The following is an 18,527-nucleotide window of genomic DNA, read 5'->3' as shown; positions in this document are numbered from 1 at the left end:
TTTAATGTCTTAACTTTCTATAAGAAATGACCAAGGAGGGCGACTCAGTCTTGTCTCAAAAATAGTTTATTAACAATGTTCATGTTCACTTCAGATCGGACATTCACTACGACACTTTCTGTTTTACATAGCATTATTACAATTAGTTTTTATATAAATTTGGATCCTTTATCATTTCAAATACTTCCAGAGAAAGAAAGAAAAGTTACACAACACTGAGCACAAGCTGTTCCCAAAGACGTGTGTGGGTGTGAACACGCTATAAAGACCCATAATTTTCTCATGCATGCATCAACATCATAAGGACAGCATACACATTAACAGTATTGTACATGCTCTTAGTGATATGTTCAACACTAGACCCTGGCCTATGTTTCCAGCTGTGAAAGTTATTCGACGATCTCTTGCGTCCTCTAATTCCCAATACTTCCTTGTCGAGACTTGTGAATATCAAGCCACAGCTGTGAAACGCTTGTCTCATTTTCATTGACAGAAATCATTAGGCATAGGGATCTTAATCTCTTCACTCTTGCCTTGTTAGTGTGCTTGTTCTTGTCCCCAATAATGTGCAAAGTCCAGAGTTAAAACATAGTATCCACCCTATAGGGATTTGAGGTAAAAATATGAATATGGTGTTTGTAATTGTAATAAATGCCTCCTCTCCTCAACCTCAGGTTGAAGCGACTCCACTGGATCACTCGGTCAAAACATATGTGGTTGGCCAGTAGAGGGTATAAAGTTGCATTACAGATGGCATTACAATATAACAGACACAGATCTGCCAGCTGGTAGGTTTGCCTGTACTGGCATTATAAGGTTGCATGCAACGTCAAAGATATTATTTTTTGCCACATACACACACACACATTTCAACACCCACCTTCCTTTAGACAGACAGCAACATGCAACCATGGGATATCTACAGTACATGAATGAGCAACCGAGGCAGAGAAAAGGAATGCCATAAAGAGTCTGTGTCTGAGGACAGTCGCTCTGCCTTTCAAGCGGTTATATTTTCACAATTATTCGTACAGGACACAAGAACTGGGACCAGTGGACAGTCTCTGACGTGTGATGCATTCAGTATAATTCAGTGCTTGACGTGAGACATAAAATATCAAATGTTTTCTTGCCAAGCTGTGAAAATTAAGACCAACATAGATCAGAATAAAGACATGAATAGACTGAATTTTTCCATCTTTCCACAGTTGAACTCTAAAACCTTTTTTTTTTTGCAATAATACTGTAAAACATCAAAGACAACCTTCATGGTTGCAGACAGATGTTTTTGTAATGTTCCCATGATTCATTCTTGATGCAAAACTCGACACCAATCGGTATAACCTGTCTTATCTGCCAAGATAACAATGAGACTGCATTTATAGGTAAAATCTTAATATTCATGCTATGACTAGGACTGGAAATTTAGCAAACACATTTTGCAATAATCAAGCCTGCATTTTTGGATAAATTCTAAAGATCCACGATTTGTGAAACATATCAGAAAGGTCGCTCTTGACCTTGTCAGTCAGTGGTTGACCGGTTGACATAGAGGATCTGGTCTATCTGGTCTGGGAGAGAACAACCAAAAACAAAAAAAAAGGCACAGCAGAACAGAGAAGGCACCGGGAGGGGAAAAAACACAAACACACAACCACACAACCACACACACACAATTCAGCTCCTTTCAAAACATGTAAAGAATGTCATCCGACTGGAAACGTCCACACGCAATGACTAAAAGAGACATAATTTTTTCGCCACTGGGCTAACTCGTTCAACACATGAATTCCAACAGCGGGTGTGGCCGGCCCTCTTGCATCGTAGCAGAACAAGAGCTGAACTCAGTTACTCACAATAAACAAACAAAGGAGCTTTCACCAGGCCTTGGCCTTCATTTCTCTTTCAGCTGTGTCATCTCCCTGTTGGTCCTAACAGCCATTGTGCATAGTTGAGTCATACTGGCTTGTGTCTTGATTGGCCAGTCCTCATCTGCCCGTCCTGGTCCACTGCACAGATTACCGATAGTTAAGAGGGATGTATGTGAATAAGCAGATACTCATAAAGAATGTGAAGCTCGCTCCTTTGTTGACAGGCAGCCAACTTGTTTATCCTCCGTGAGTATGGCCAACCCCGAGGGAATGCTGTTGTTTCACGGCAACAAAAATGGCACAAGCAGCCATTTGTTGTGCTTGACGAGTTGTCAACCGTGCTGAAAGCCTTAGTTATGGCTTTGATCAGGTTTCACAATGACAAACAGTGTGTAAAATGAGCTACAGTACAACAGAGGGGGCCCCTCAGCTGAAATGTAAGCTAGCTGAAAAACATGAGAAATAGATAGTGGTGTAAAAACTTAAAAAGGCACTAGCACTTATGTTAAAAAAAGATATCAACTTTCATTCTCTTATCACGACTACAAGGATGAACAGAGCTGATACTAACATGACAGTCTGGAGTGTTTGGATAAGACATTACTCATGGAGACTTGACACAAGCTAAGAAGGACGCTGCTCGCCCAAGCTTGTGAAGAACAATATTGCATACAAATATCTATCACGGCCTAATTAACAAATATAAAGAAAAAATAAGTAGGAAAATGATGTGTAAAGACAGATTTTTGAAAAAAAAAGAAACTTTAAACATCAACTTCTAAACACTGCTGTAATAAAGACAAACTTATTTTCCTGTGTTCGGTTTGTTTCATCTGCCTGACTGTTATCGTGAAATGCGAGATACAGTACGAAGATGCCATTTGGTAAAAGGCCAGTCCTTTTTCGTGTTTTCTTTTTCTCCTGTTGGGTCAGTTGATCTGATGACGTGTGGACTGCTCACAGCAGCGTGCAGCCGCTTCTCTTCTTGCACTTGCGGACCTGTAGCGCCGCTCTAGTGGCCATCTCGAACACTTCCCGCACGCCGTCCTTGGTCTTGGCAGAGCACTCCAAGTATCCAAAAGCACTGATCCTGCTGGCCATGTCTCTGCCCTCTTCTGTCTTCACTGGCTCCTGCATGGTTAGATCAGAGATGGTCAGTGCTGGAACGTCATTCCTCACTATCTTATAGCAGCTACCGCCACTTTACTCTGCATTCCAACAAAAAGCTGAACATGTAAACGTCAAATGAGTTTAAATAAGCTTTTGGTTTTTCCAAATTTAAAGGAAATATTACAAATATAATCAAGTTTCAGCTTCTTTCATTTTGAGACTGGCAAAACAAGCAAACAGAAAACATCCCCATGGGCTCTGATCTTAAATCTTACACACCATAAACACAATTAATGGTTGACTGAATAATCAATCATGAAAATGGTTAATCGCAACATGTTCAGTCCACCCACAACAATAGTTCTGCTATAAAAGTCTTTTACAAAACCAAATAATCTTGAAATTATGACAAACTGATCAAACACATCACTAACTCTCTCAGCTACATCACAGCTCACATATTTCAAAAGGCAACAATATCTGCGTGACCATGTAAAATCCAAAACATTTGAACTGATGACTTAGTGCTACTCTTTGTCGAACGGCTCCTGATTTCTACAGAAAGGAAAAGCTGACGGTGGCGTCTGAAAGAGCTTTGTCAACATGTCGCTATTATCAGCTGGACCTGGAGACAGACAGAGAGTGGGACATAGTGGCACGTTGTGACACAGTAAACCAACATGTTGTTGTCATTGTAGTGTGACTGAAAGGCCGCTAACAGCCTGTTCATAGTGCTGTCACTGTTTGTTCTCTGGGGGGGGGGTGACTTTCAGTGGTAAACAGGCAAAAATAAACAGGAGGGGATTTCGATTCATGTTTAATCTTTTTGCTGCTCGATATTTTTCTTATTTTTGCAGATTTTTTACATTCTGCTTCTCTCTATATATTCTAAATAATTTCACAATTGTTACTTCTGTCTAGTCTTTTTATATCTTATTAAGATCTATTGCAAGTCTGTCCTGGAGGGAGCAGAGGGATCCCTCCTCCGGTGCTCCTCCTGAGGTTTCTCTGTTTTGTTGTGTCATTCCTCCTGAGTTGAGGACAGAGGACAGCAGTTGTCATATGTTGAGCAGAATGTGAAGCCCTTTGAGGAAAATGTGCGATTTTGAGCAATATAAATAAAACTGACTCGACTAATTCTCAATGACTGATATCCTTTATGGCACCATCTGGAAACCCCAACAAAAACATGTCTGAAGCAAGGCCACAGCTCAACTTTTGATGCAACACAAGGCAGCAGCACTGAGGGAAAGCCCACTTTCCTGTTAGATAAGTTTGTAAATGTATGTATAGATGATAAAACCAGGATAGCTTTGTCTCGTGGGATTATAAACCCCCGTGCTTTGTGTTTAAGAGCGTGATAAGCCTTCAAACTCAATCAGTTATCTGTAACTGCTTATCCTCATCAGGGTCATGGTGAGGCTGGAGCCTATCCCAGCAGACTTTGGGCCAGTGGAGGGGTACACCCTGGACAAGTCGTCAGCCTACCGCAGGGCACATAGAGACAAACAACCATTCTCACTCACATTTACACCTACAGGAAATTTAGAGTCATAAATTAACCTATTAAGTGCATGTCTTTGAACTGTGGGAGGAAGCCAGAGTACCCAGAGAGAACTCACGCAGACGGGGAAAGATTCAGGGGTTCAAACCAGGAACATTCTTGCTGCCCACCTTCAAACTCATATTACTTAAATTACTGTATATCGTCACATTAGAAGCCTTCTGCTCAGCTAAACTGAAATGTTTCACCCTCAGGCCTTTGAAGCTTGAGAATTAATACTTGTAGCCCAACCCATGGTCACTGTGCCTCAGAGGCTTTTGTACCTGTTTCATCTTGGCCAGCTCCCTCCGTGTGTGCTCATCATTCCTCAGGTCCTTCTTGTTCCCCACCAGTATGATGGGGACATTGGGACAGAAGTGCTTTACCTCCGGCGTCCACTTCTCAGGGATATTTTCTGTCCCGGGAGAGACAAGAAGAGAGCTGAATCACTCGAGAGATTGAGGGGAGGTGAGAGGAGTATATAAAAAAACAAAAGGACAGGCAGTGCAGAGTCACGGCACAGAACACTTCTCAAGATGGATTGCTCTGCAGACTGCTTGAGGCAAAGATGTTTCTGGCTGCACTAATCCTACTTCCCATCAAGTCCATTAAGGCATTTAGAAAACAGCTTGCTTAGCTGATATGAATGGTCTTAATTCTGCAAAAATAAACATATCACTAATCATACTGCTAACTTGTTTAAATATAGATTATACAAACAAAAAAGGGCTTCTATACGTCAGTGTGGTTCCTTACCTAAACTGTCGGGGCTGTCGATGGAGAAACACATGAGGATGACATGTGTGTCAGGGTAGGAGAGAGGCCTCAGCCTGTCGTAGTCCTCTTGGCCTGCAGTATCCCACAGTGCCAACTCCACCTAAAGAAAGAAAACATTGTAAGAAGTAGTGGACAAACATAATTCACACATGATTTGCCTGTGTCATGTTGAACACTTAAACACCAAAACTGCAAATTAGCTTCCCAGAGTAAGCACAACACGACAAGTATGAGATATGAGGTATGTGGTGCGCATGACTGAAAATGCTTTTAATACCAGGAGGTGAATAATGTAGACATCAGGAAACTTTTCTCCTCTTGCCACAAAACTGAAGATTTTGATATTTTACCAGAGCTGCTTTCCTTGTTTGAGGAGAATTCAGTGTTTAGATATTTCTCATCACCACTGCAGCTCTGACCTAATCAGCTTCATAAGTCTGTTATGTTGTCAGTGCTGTGCAAATGAACTCGGGGACTGGCCTCATCCCATCACACCACTGATTAATTCAATTAGGGAAAGTGGGAGATTAGCAAGCATCAAACCGGATACCTTCTGTCCCTGTACAGGCATTAACAGCCAGTCTTCACTCGGCTCTCAGCTCTTCGGCTGACTCACTGTGTTCATGGGGGAAAAAGTTTCTAAGTTTTTAAATACTGGAACTTTACTGAAAGACAATAGATTCTGTTGTGCCCACAGAGAGCACAAGCATCAGTCAACAGTCCCAAAAATAGAGGTTTGCAGAGGCAGAGGGTGGGTGGTGGCTGAACACTGTTGAGATTGCATGAGCATCCGGAGCAGTTATGTTCCCATTGGACTTGTTGTAAGCTGCAGATGTTTTGGGAGGAAAAGAAAGAGGGGAAAAACAGCTATTTTTAGAGTCTGCCCAATGCATTGAAGGTGGGAGAAAGAAAATGTTTTTTACGCTCGAGGGGGGGGTAGAAACTGAGAACACAATCCAGCTGCTTCTGTGATGGGATAATTCATACAGGGTGGCCACCTTTTTGAAAGTTGCAGGGGGGATACCTAAAGGGGTCGTGCTCATATCTTTATCAAAATGATCTCCCTCCAGACTGATGTACATGATGTCTCCCTAACTTTAGATTTTCTCTTCAGAACACAACAGTTAACCACTCCTTGCTCCCCAGAACAGGAAATGAGACAGAGAAGGAGGAGGGGGGTCCTCATAGTGGAGGTGGGGGATTGCCAGAAGACATCAACGTTCCCTGTCTGAACAGGAAGCTGGGAAGTAGAGTCCTTTCCTGTTTTGCCAAGTGGTGATCCTGTAGCGGCCGTCAGCTTGAGAACAAAATCTTTTGACATAACAAGCCATCTGTGGCTCAGACTCAACCCTCATGGACCAACTCGCCTTGACACACACTTGGGAGGAGGACTTAAACATTCATAAACAACAACAATAATGTTTACTATATAGTACACTTTATTTACCATCCACCATTATATTTTATTAGTTAGTGTTGTCACAAATTCCCATAAAGGAACAAAAAGTTTCTGCCAACAATAACTGATCATGTCAGATTATTGTGGAGTTGCAAGTCCTGTGTGAAAGAAATAGCACATCACCGTGTCACCATAGATGCCATCATAGTTTAATTAATGTTAGCACCTCTGTCTTTGTGTTTATTGACTTTTTACACTGCAGCAATTGCAGCCAAAGTTACTGGAGCTGTCTTTCTAAAAGAGTAACCTCCCATAATGTTAAAAATGAAAAGTTTTAATACAAAAAAGTCTGAATCTATTTTTTTGTTCTTACAGTTATGTAAGCGAACGAGCCAAACAATGTCAAAATAACTATGGAGTTCTATATCTGGGATGTGCAACTTCAGAGTGAGCACAATATGTACAGATGTAAGTACATCTTTTGGTTCTTAAACTATGGCACAACTTCCATCCAATGATGACTGAGAAAGTTTTGCATTTCCTGTAAGATTTTGTTTCAATATCAGCCCGCAACAGCCCGCAACAGTGATGGTATGCACATGGTATGCCCATACAACCATGACCTGTTGTAAAGTTGTAAAATGTGATGGTAAGATGGTAAGCAGAGGTAAAATGAAAAAAACACTGAAATCGTGCCTCAAAACAAGATAAATAATAGGCAGAAAAGTGTGGAGTATCCCTTATTCACTGAATTAGCTCTGGTTCTTGTACTTATTCTGTTCAGGAACCATCAATAATAAGAAATCTTATTAGGAACAAACCTGCCATAAACTGTAGCTGAACAATACCGCTGTAGTTTATCGCCTGTCATAATGTTGCTATTTGGAGACCCTAATCTATGGGTGGTTTGTGGTTTGAGAACCATATTTTACATTGCTTTACAGCTGAACACATTTTTTGGACCGATCGAGCTATTATTTGATTAGTAACGTAGCTTGTTCGATCTGGTAGCGACAGCTGTCCTTTCAGCAAAATCCTCAGCCAGAAGTGAGAAGCTATTTTTGTCTATCGTCTGAAATCAAGGAAGCACTGTTTCAAAGGTGACTAGGAATTAAAGCAAACCATGTGCCATGTGAGAATGAGAAGCCTGACAGACATGGCTTAGCCAAGAATCAATTAGGCCATTCATATGGCTACTTCAAGGATAGTAGTTAGTTGGTTTATGACACACAAAGACTTTCTATGCAGATGATGACAGACGTTACACTACTTCCCAGCTGGTTACTTATGTGTCAAATATACAAACCTGTTTTCCGTCAACCTCGATATCAGCGATGTAGTTTTCAAACACCGTTGGGACGTAGACTTCTGGAAACTGGTCTTTACTGAAAACAATGAGAAGACATGTTTTCCCACAAGCTCCATCCCCGACAATCACCAGTTTCTTCCGAATGGTTGCCATCTCTGTTGGGGAAACAAAAAGTTCTTTTAGAAGAGTAGATTAAAAAGTAGAACCCTGAAAACTTTTTTTTTGCCCACCGTGACAGGAGATTTCACTTGACGCGCTGCAGGAGCGAGTCAAACCAAAAAGTCACACTTTGTCATCTGTTCGTGTATTCCACACGACAGATATTTAAATTATTTGTCGAGATCACAGGAGCGCAGGATAAAAATCAAGAACGCCGTGTGTTGTACAAAAACTTTTTCAGCTCCTGCTGTGTGCCTCCAAAGAGACCACTCTGACATCTCTGACTGACAGTACTGCATCACATTAAACCTTAGAGAGCGCTCTTTGATCTGCATGTTGTCACAGACGAATGCAGTCACAAACCTTGAATCCCAAATGCCAAATATAGACTACAAAGTTGCATTAAGACGAGGAGTAAGATAGTGGAGGGGAGGAGGGGGTTGCTGAGACGAGTTGGGACATGAAGGAATGTGCTATCAGGCCTACTCCGTCCTGTTTGTTTCTCTCTGAAATGTGTGGAAAAGAAAAAGCTTCCAGGAAATCAGAGCAGCTGGTGAAGTACTTGGTGGTGTCCTAAAGCAGAAAAAAACACTACCCTGCTTTTGATCTTGCAGATGCTTCTTCAGGAGTACCCTGATAGCAGACAGTATCCTAATTATCTCAAAAGTACCCTGCATTACAGGAGCAAGGAGCCAGCCAATATGCCATTACCGTGTTAAGCTGTAATTGCTTTCATGGGGTTTAGAGACTTGTGAGCATGTGTGTGAAGAAAACAAATGCCATGTCAGAATTTCCCACCAAAACACAAGTCAGACAAAGATGGATGTTTACAAGGGTGAAGCTTTGCTGGTCTCCTGAATCCACTGAACCAACTGAACCATTAAAGACACATTAATGTAATAATCCCAGATGTGAGGACTGGTTTGGCTGGTGCAGGCTGTGCGGGGACGGGTTTAGCAGCACGGCTGATGAATGAGTTGGAGCCCTGCTGCCTGGGAGCAGCTGTGCATATAGTCATTTGGCTCCTCACCTCATCCACTTTCTGCCAGACAGTCTTGACAGCAATCCTCTTCACGAGGGCACTCACTTATCAGGGGAAATTAATCTTTCAGTGCTGCTGGCAAAACTTTTGAGTCGAGTCTCGCCTGCTTTTAATCTCTGCTTGGATGCAGAGCGACGCCAAACTTTTCAGTTAAGTCGCATCAAACCATAAAAATCATCGAGAAAACGGATTGATGTTTTTTTGCCATAACTCAAACAGATTTGTGCAAAATGATTATCTAAATCCTCTGATATTTTAAAGCTAATACCTGCCGACATTTGTCTAGTCTAAGTGTCGTAACGAGTCAATAAACTCTCGACGTTTGGTCAGTATGGCATTAATACTGCGTATAACAGCCGAGCTTACATTAACAAAGAGAATGAAAAAGATTACATGGATTTTACTAAAGGAATAGTAATATTTGCTTTTTTGCAGAGAGCCAAATGCTCAAAGATTGATGCCACTCATATCTATAAAGTAAGTAAATATGAAGCTACCGCAAACAGCCAGTTAGGTTGACTTTGCATGAAGACTGGCCAGCAAAAAAATGGAAAAAATGTCCATCTGAGCCCAAAGTCTTGAATTGTTTTGTTTTGGCCAGCCAACAGTCATACATGAGTAAGGAGAGCAGCAAATCCTCACATCTGAGACACTAACAAGAGAACTTGGGTATTTCTTTTTCAAAAAAAAAAATAAAATAAAAAATCCACTAATCAATTAATTGTTGCAGCTCTACTTAACATTCAGAAGCTAATTATTACACTGTGGCAAAGATGTAAATACTGAGGGTATTGTATGAATGTCAAACAATCAGTCGCTCAGTCACTACAGTAAGTGGCAGGGAAATGTGCATTGACCTATAAACGGACAAAAAGCTAATAAATATCTACATTTATACATATTCTGTAAAGGTACAGTAGAATATGAATAAATGGGTTGAGTTGCAAAGTGAGAAAAGAAACCCAGGAAAGACTAAAAAGGAAAAAGAAGTTCACAAGAGAAGAAATGATCACCCAGTTTCCATGGATAATTAAGACTTGCCGTATTGGAACTTTTGGGCGTTTACTTGATTGACAGTTTTATTAATCTTGGGTTACTTGTTTCTTCTTATGGAAATTCTGGTGATAGTTTGTTCACATTTTCTTCTTTTTGCTTAAAGGCTCACTCTCTCTGGTGCACCGTGTTCAGTTACACTTGAAGTTTTTCAACTTCAAGTGTTTGACTTTAGGCTGTTGTTGGCAGATAACAGTGCTCAATCCTGTTATTCCTATATGTGTAATATATAAAGAAAGACCCCCTGCAAGCAAACCCCCTAAATATACTCTACAATGACAACCAAAAAAAAAAAAAAAATCACCACTCACTTCAGCTACAGCTGCAAATGCTTCAACTGATATGAGATCATACTCAAGAAAACAAAATATTTCATGAGAACAGAGACTGCTTCCACTCTCTCCTTTTATAAGTGGGTTAAAAACTGGCATGAATATTGATTCTAGAGAAACTGCCCGGTAACCTTTATGATTTTCAGAGACTATGGTCTGAACTAGATGATAGGTTCAAAGCCAAACAAGTGGGAGACAGCAGCACTGGGGCCTCAGAGGCTAACCCCGTGAAACAAAACAATCCACTTCCTGTTCTGCGAAGCCTGGGAGGAGCTTTTGGCTGCAGTTCTGTTTGGACAGGCCTCAGCAGAGCCGGGACACGGAGAGGGCTGCCAGAGGCAACGCAGCACATGCAAGCACGCACATATGCTTACTCACACATTCATGCACACATACACAGGCGCTCTCTTTGCTCTATAATAACCTGTGCTTAGTGGGAGTGATATTGAGAGCCCAGGAAGGAACATCTTGGCAAACTATGCGTAAAAATGCTCCATATAGTCACAAACTGTGTTGAATGCTACCTGTGACTGATGCACTCAATTTAGGCGCTAATGAATACTAATGATATAAACAACTGAAGAGGAAGTATAGGTGGTTTCCAGTAGTAACAGATTTCACTAATATTGTCATTCACATCAGGCCTGTTTATCATGTTTCAGCCAAGAGAAACCATTTATCCTCTCCACATCCATATCAAAGACCGAGTCCTGTTTCAATCGCCACCTGTGAATGGGCACCACTTATCATCTGGGACCAGTATCAGCTGGCTCGCCTTAGATCTCCACACTGCTAAATGAAAGCAAAAAGGTGTCGCTGAGAGATTAACCATCCACACAAAGCTGTGACAGTAAAGCAGAAACATGTCAACATTGTGCCGTCAGCTCCACTTCACCATCACTCTGTTCATCATGCAGACATTTTTGTTTACCCGTCACTGTGAGCAGACACTACACAACTGAGTTTCATCTAGCGATGCAATGCTAGAGCAAAATTTATAAAGGCTTCAATCATTCCGGAGTTGACGGAGGACCGACTATAACGGCAGGAAAACAGAGATACTTTCAGGTTAAAGCATCAAAGAGACAAACTGGATGCTGAACCGACTGAAGTTATTCCGTGATATGAGTTATTTAAATATTAGTGGTCTATTACCAGTCTTCAAGAAGTGGTCCATTCATATGATTGAGGATCATCCAGTAATAATGCTGAACCCGGCTCCAGTTTTGTCACGTATCGTTGCATTATCCAGCAAGGCACTGTGCTGGCCAATCACATACATGACCACATTCCTGGTGGATTACTTTGAAGGGTAAGTGTTATATTTATAGTTATACTCGCCACCACAGAAGATACACTAATTCCTGCTGGATAACTTTTCAGAGTTGTGCTGCACTTCAAATTTACAGATCTGTTACTAAAACAGATCTGTGCTCGTTCATGGTGGGAATTGATAAAGATACAGTCTAGACCTGCTCTGTATCATGCTCAGTGTCATGAAATAAATTGAGCCATGATAGATAAAAATTAATTAAAACTAGACTTCTGGGGTGCCCTGGTAGCTCATATGATGAGTATACACCCATGTACAAAGGCTCCCTCTCTCTCCCTAAAGGTTAAAGTTGTAAGCAAGTTCAACCAAGAAGTGATTTCACTTTCTCATATTGTAAATTAGAGTTACAGATCTAAAGATGCAAAATGATCTAGCATGACACAAGAAAAATGCAAATATTGGAGATTTTCTTTTTATTTAGCTTTAATTATCTATTAGATTCAGTTGATTCACATCATCATCCTAAAAACAAGAAGACAAAGCGTCACACACAAAACTTGAGCCAACCAAAACACGAGGAACCATTAAAATACTTCAGCAAAGCTAAACACCATTACTTCCTACAACTATTCGAGCAATGTCCCGGGTTACTGAACACACCGCTTCTTTCTTCTCTCTTTCTCTAAGGAGGCTGTCAGAGGCTTAGGGGCCAACAGGAGTTATGTAACATGCTGATCACAGAGTTAGCACGGAGCAGAGCGTGACCTTGACCAATGAGGGGGAGCTGCCTTTAAATCCTCATATGACTTTACAATCAATCAACAACGATGCAGAACATACACAGGCAAACATCCAACCAATAAATGCCTGTTTTTTTTGGAGATGATGATGACTTTTATGTTCCGAGGTCCTGCAAAGTATTACAGGAAATGGGTATGATGCTCATATAACAGGCTTCCCAGGACTGCATCTCTTTTTGATACCCTACATTAGACTCAAAAAGACCAGAGTTACAGAACAGCTTCTATCAACATTGAAGAGTTATTTCCGTGTTTTGTTTTTTTTGTGTTGCCATTACATAGGAGTTGTCAAGGGGCTCAGACAAATTCTGGTTGTAAAAGATTCATAACTAACAGAGCAATAAAACCAGGGCTGGATTTTAACTGTACACAGTAAACATTTACCCAGAAAGTCGAGCCAAAGAGTAAACCTCTACGGAACAATGCAAAACTTATTTTACTGCAGAATGAAATAAAAAAGTACTTTTAACATACTTTAGGGATTTTAACACGAATGCCCTACAGCAAGGTTTGGCACCTCAATTACAACTCATTTCTAAGAAGGAATGGGTGTTTTTTTTTATTTTTCACAAGAGACACAAGCTAAAAGAAAAAACCCAAAAACTAAAAAACTAAAAGCATGCAAGAATTTGCTTCACTTCCGCGAGTTTGTCTGTCTGTCTGTCTAGGAAATGGGCCAAAGTTCATAAACTGGTAAAGGCTGTGCCCGTGACAGAGCAAAGCAGCCAGGGAAACAGTCTGTCTACACAACCATAATCTGCCATAAAAAAAACATCTTATCAGACTAAGTCTGAGAGGGGATCGCAGACATCAGATCAGATGGAGGATCAGACTTCGGGTGACAACTCGAAAAACAATCAACAAAAAGCTTCGGGCTGTTTTAGATCAAGTTTATAGATGCAGCGGAGAGATTGCACGAGTATGAGCTGCAGACTCAAGTGTATAAAACTGAAATGTGAGTGCTGAGCTCTCTTACACAACAGCAGGAATATACACAGCAGCAGATCAGATCAGCCTCTCACATTCTTTGGGCGTATGTTACAAACACACCAGCTCTTACTCATGGGATTACCGGTACACCCATGGAAATGATCAAATGTCCCAACAGTCAGCCAGCCCAAGAAATAAAACCAGGTATGACATCTTCTTTAAGGCCCCTTGAGGACAAAAACCTCTTTATCCATACAGAGGAAATGTTAGAAACACACTTATTTGCTTTCTTGTCGAGATTTTCACCACTCATATTTATGATGAGGCTACAGCAAGCTGCCAGTTAGCTTAGCTTAGCATAAACAAATCTCAGCTGACTTCCTGGCAACCTCCCGATAAAGGAAGTTACTGTCCCATTAATGTCAGGGTCAGACAACACAACATCAGCCTGATCATAGCCCCATCCGGCAGACGCAGGGTGTCGGATCTATTTGGGAAAGACAATGGGCAACGATCAGTTGTTTTATATTGTCCAGTATGTCATAGTGGACGCCAGCCAAGGACACATCTGGGACGCCTTACGCCCCGACAAAAAGGCTAACGTTAGAATTTTTTATTTGCTCTCAACGACAAATTCCACAATGTATTTGTGCAAGAGCCCACAACACTCTTCCTGCACAACTGTAAACGTTGCAAAACGAACCAGGAATGATGAAGAAAGGCCACCATCTCCTTTTCTCTCTTCAGTACACAGTCAGACAGTCGGTATCACACACACCGCCACTGTTTGATTACATTGTTGTTCCAGCAAGCCAGATTTTAGTACCTCCTTCTCAGTGACATCACGCAGGTAATGGAAGACGGCAAGTGGTGATTGGTCATGAAGGAACATGTAGTCTGTCGTGTCTTTTGGCCACGTCACGAATTAGTGACTCTATAATCACTTAATATGACACAGTGACAATCTTATTGAATTTGAATGATTAGAAATAACCACAAGTTTATGAAATTAGAGATAGTGTAGTTCAGCCTAAAAAACATGGGCAGTACTCTCAGCTCCGGGACTGTGGGGACGTGTCCGCTGAACCACACTGGGCGAGTTGAATGAATCTCTGAGGGGGGGGATCACCGGCAGCACGGCGCACCCAGCAGGTGGTCACACCCAGGCAGGTGTCTCTCATATGTGTGCGTGTTACCGACACACGTAAACTCCAATCTGACTACATCCCACAAGCTGCTGTTGCATTTAAGAGACGTCCCGTGTCCCGTTACCGGTGTATTTTCCTCTGGATTCTGCTCAGGAAACGAGAGCAGTCTAACGTTACATGCACTGACATTAGATAACATGCATGAAAATCATGAGAAACCCTAACGTGATCATGTATAGTACACGATGTAAAATCACATTACTGTGCACTAAGTGCCCTAACGTTACTGTAATTACTGTATTATTTTCAGGTCTCCATTAATATGGAGATCCACTTCTTTTTCATCACTTCTTTTTTTGAAATTGAAATAAGTAACGGAGCTGTTGTGCAAATTCTGGCATCCAGGGAAGATGCATTTTCGGGGTGTTAAGGGCATAGCTCGCTGTGAGTTGCTCGCAAGTGTTGCGCTGAAGACTTTTATACCGTTGTGTAAGGGGGGCAGGGGTATGCTCACCTCAATGCGTCATGCAGTCTCGAACTGAGAACTGAAAACTGGTGAAAAACAGTTTGAACGTCTAACTCTACATTTCAGTAATAGTAATGTAATATAAGTCTTTTCACATGTTTTCAGCAACTATTTTCCAACATATTTAATGTGTTTTGAAAGAAAAGGACTTTAAAGATGCCATTTTTGCGGTGACAGGAGATTTTGTTGCAGTGCTACGAGTGGCAACAGGAACAAATTGGCAGCAAAGCAGAGTGACGGCATTCTTTATAAACCCACAATAACCCACCCACAAAACTGAAACATGTAGTTTTTACACTCCAGATTTCTACTGATTGAACAAACAAAATATAACAACTCAATTAGTGAATTTTGCAGGTGCTCGTAGGTGGGTGTTGTTACCTTTCGAGAGAGCCAGGCTAGCTGTTTCCCCCTGTTTACAGTCTTTATGCTAAGGTAAGCTAAACTTCACATTGACCTTACAGAGATGAGAGTGGTATCAATCTTCTCATCTCTCTGCAAGAAAACCAGCGTATTTTATAAAACTATTCCTTTAAGTTCAGGTGGTGACAATATCCTTGACACTATGACTAGGCCTATCAGAAGAGCATCACAAGAGCTTGTCTAAACACCAGATAGACTGGACAGTGTTCAAATGAATGACGTGCATCCATGGTCCATCAAGCAGCCATGGATGTATAAAGAGATATAAAAACGTAAATTGTATGTTAAAGGGAGACACCCACAGAGACTCCTGCTCTAAAAGTCTATTGAGAGGAAGTAGGGCAAGACGAGTGAGTCGAATCAGCTGGTGGCAGCTGGAGCGTGATGACCAAACTCAGAGGAAGAGGCAGAGGATACACCTACACATGAGAGAGCCGACACCTCATGACTCACTTCTGCTCAGTAACTCCGGTCATGAAGTAGGGGGCCGACTAGCTTTCTGAGAGGACCCCACCAGATCTCCTGAACCTGGACACAAGTCCATCTCCTCAAAGGCTGCAACTAATGATTACTTTCATGATCGATCAAGCTGACTGTTTTCATCCTTAATCCATTATTCATTCGGTCTGTAATGTCAGATCACAATTGCACGAGGACAGCATTAGGCGACGTGTTAAAACAGCTTATTTTGTCCATCAGATGCCAAAGGCAGTCTGCTTACTATCATAGGAGACTTAAAAGAAAAGCTGCAACCAGAGTTTTGGCATTTCAGCCACCAAAATCTACTAAAACAACCAATTTATGCAGATTTCGCCACCAAAATCTACTAAAACAACCAATTTATGCAGATTTCCTGTTGATCAATTCAGCTCCTAACTACATGCAAGTGATGAAATGATTATTAACTGAATTGAAGTGATGCACAGATTACTCGCACAAAGATTAACCAACAATTTATTTAAAACACAAAAGATATTCCATTTATAATGACACAGCTGGAGAATATCTGGCATTTTCTGCTTCATAAACTACCTAAAACAATAACTATATTACCATAAACATGTTTCAGCACTTAGTTTTGCTGTCAACATTTATTTGCAAGTGCATCGAGAACATATTTTGCATGAATGCCACCATATATGCTGAATTTACAATACATTTAATATATAGTATAAGAGATATATATAGATATATGATATAGATATAGATATATATAAAAATGTATAAATGTATGTGACTCTTAAGACATCATGAGTGGCACCTCCTTCTATCCAAACTACTGAATTATCTCCCAGAGCTTTCTTGGACATAACTTCAGCCTAAATAACTCAGTCATGCCCACACCTCCACAAGTGTTGTTGTGTTTGGAGAAGCTGGCAGTCTTCATAATGAGGAAATTAAAAAGTGTTCCCAGGAACAGAAATGTCTCATTAGGAGATTTGCCATGCGGAGCTGCTTATTGAGGTCGCAGCAGTTGGACAGACTGTCCACACCGACAACAATGAAGCTATCAACAGTTGCACAGAAACACGCCCTGACAACTAAACAGCCACCCTGGACACACTTATTAAAACCACGGGGGTGAAACTACTACCTAAGCCCGTGTGAAGACAAGCCACCACCTTGTCCTCTCACCCAAGTAAGTGAGCTATAATTAGACCGTCGACTTGTGTCAAATTTGAATATTTAGTCAAACTACAGCTTCCGTTTGATAATTACCTGCCAGCAGCCAGATGAGAGGTTTTTATAAATATTATTTCCCGCTTGTTCTTTCTTCTTGGTCGTGACAAACACAGACATACACACTTCTTTGTTGCAGTATCCGCTAATTTTACGGAGAGACTGCTGCTGAGAAACGGGGCAGGCGAGCAGGATCCTCCCACCGACACCAGCGACAAGCTAAGCTAAGCTAACGGACCGGCGCTTCCGCTCTGGACTTTCAAAATAAAAGGCGCTGGTTACAATCATGGTCCTCAAGTTTGAGTAGTTCAGAGCATCCAGAGTACTGCATTCATTACTACTACTACTACTACTACTACTACTACTACTACTACTATATACATTATTATTATTATCCATTCATTTTCTAGCATTTTTAAGCCTATCCCACCTCACTTAGGACAAGAGGTGATGTACACCGCCAGCTCATCACAGGGCACATAGAATCAGACAACCATTCATGCTCACATTCACACCTTTCACACCTACAGGCGATTTAGAGTCATGTCTTTGGACTGTGGGGAGTAGCCGGAGAGAACCCATGCAGACATTGGGAGAACATGCAAACTCCACACAGAAAGGCACCAGACCTTGTTGTGAGGTGAAAGTGCTAACCATTGCACCACCATTATTGTTATTGTTAATAATTTCATCTGTAAAAATACTTTCTGGAACTCAAAGCAATCCTATATGTTACAGAGCAAGTTTTTTTCTGTCTTCTTTTTTTTAATTTACTTTAAATTTGGTAAATTAACAGCATTCTGTAGTATTCTGATGCATGACAATAAAGACATGAGAAAATGAAAAAAAACAAATACTGCAAAAGTCAATATATCAAATATGAAAGAAGGTTTTAAATCCATATACAATATGTCTGTATTTCTTGTCCAGGGTGTACACCGCCTCTCGCCCAATCCCAGCTGGGATAGGCTAGATGAGTAGAGGAGAACTGGTAGGGTCTTTGTACAAATGAAGCAGCCATCTATAGTGTGCTGTGTGCATTCAACTTGATATGAACTCGAAGGCAACAGGACAACAGCAAATATTTTCATTCCACCTTTATCCTTTTTCTGTACTGTGTTTGTTGACCCTCAGTGACCCTGTAGCACCAGA

The 18,527-nt window shown here is 41.2% G+C and overlaps 1 protein-coding gene across 1 annotated transcript; it reads right to left on the bottom strand.

Annotated features, from left to right (window-relative positions):
- Positions 1–48: 48 nt before the first annotated feature.
- rhoca (ras homolog family member Ca) lies at positions 49–17,592 on the bottom strand. The gene is made up of 5 exons (XM_010730086.3): positions 17,415–17,592; positions 8,007–8,164; positions 5,281–5,401; positions 4,809–4,939; positions 49–3,002 (listed from the first exon to the last, which is right to left on the bottom strand). Exons 2-5 carry the CDS (start codon positions 8,160–8,162, stop codon positions 2,829–2,831), a joined length of 582 nt encoding a protein of 193 aa, XP_010728388.1. The 5' UTR covers positions 8,163–8,164; positions 17,415–17,592; the 3' UTR covers positions 49–2,828.
- Between the last annotated feature and the right edge of the window lie 935 nt (positions 17,593–18,527).

Source organism: Larimichthys crocea, chromosome VI (assembly GCF_000972845.2).
Source record: "Larimichthys crocea isolate SSNF chromosome VI, L_crocea_2.0, whole genome shotgun sequence".
NCBI lineage: Eukaryota > Metazoa > Chordata > Actinopteri > Sciaenidae > Larimichthys > Larimichthys crocea.
The sequence above is the reverse complement of the archived record's forward strand: the minus strand, read 5'-3'. Positions and strand labels throughout refer to the sequence as shown.

What these genes read in the sequence shown, in the direction of transcription:
- rhoca (XM_010730086.3), bottom strand. Translation starts at nt 8,162, where the DNA reads ATGGCAACCATTCGGAAGAAACTGGTGATTGTCGGGGATGGAGCTTGT. An exon ending in TCGAGGTTGACGGAAAACAG is followed by an intron (nt 5,402 to 8,006) that starts GTTTGTATATTT and finishes TTCTTTCTTTAG; the next exon opens with GTGGAGTTGGCACTGTGGGA. An exon ending in CGACAGCCCCGACAGTTTAG is followed by an intron (nt 4,940 to 5,280) that starts GTAAGGAACCAC and finishes CTCCCGGGACAG; the next exon opens with AAAATATCCCTGAGAAGTGG.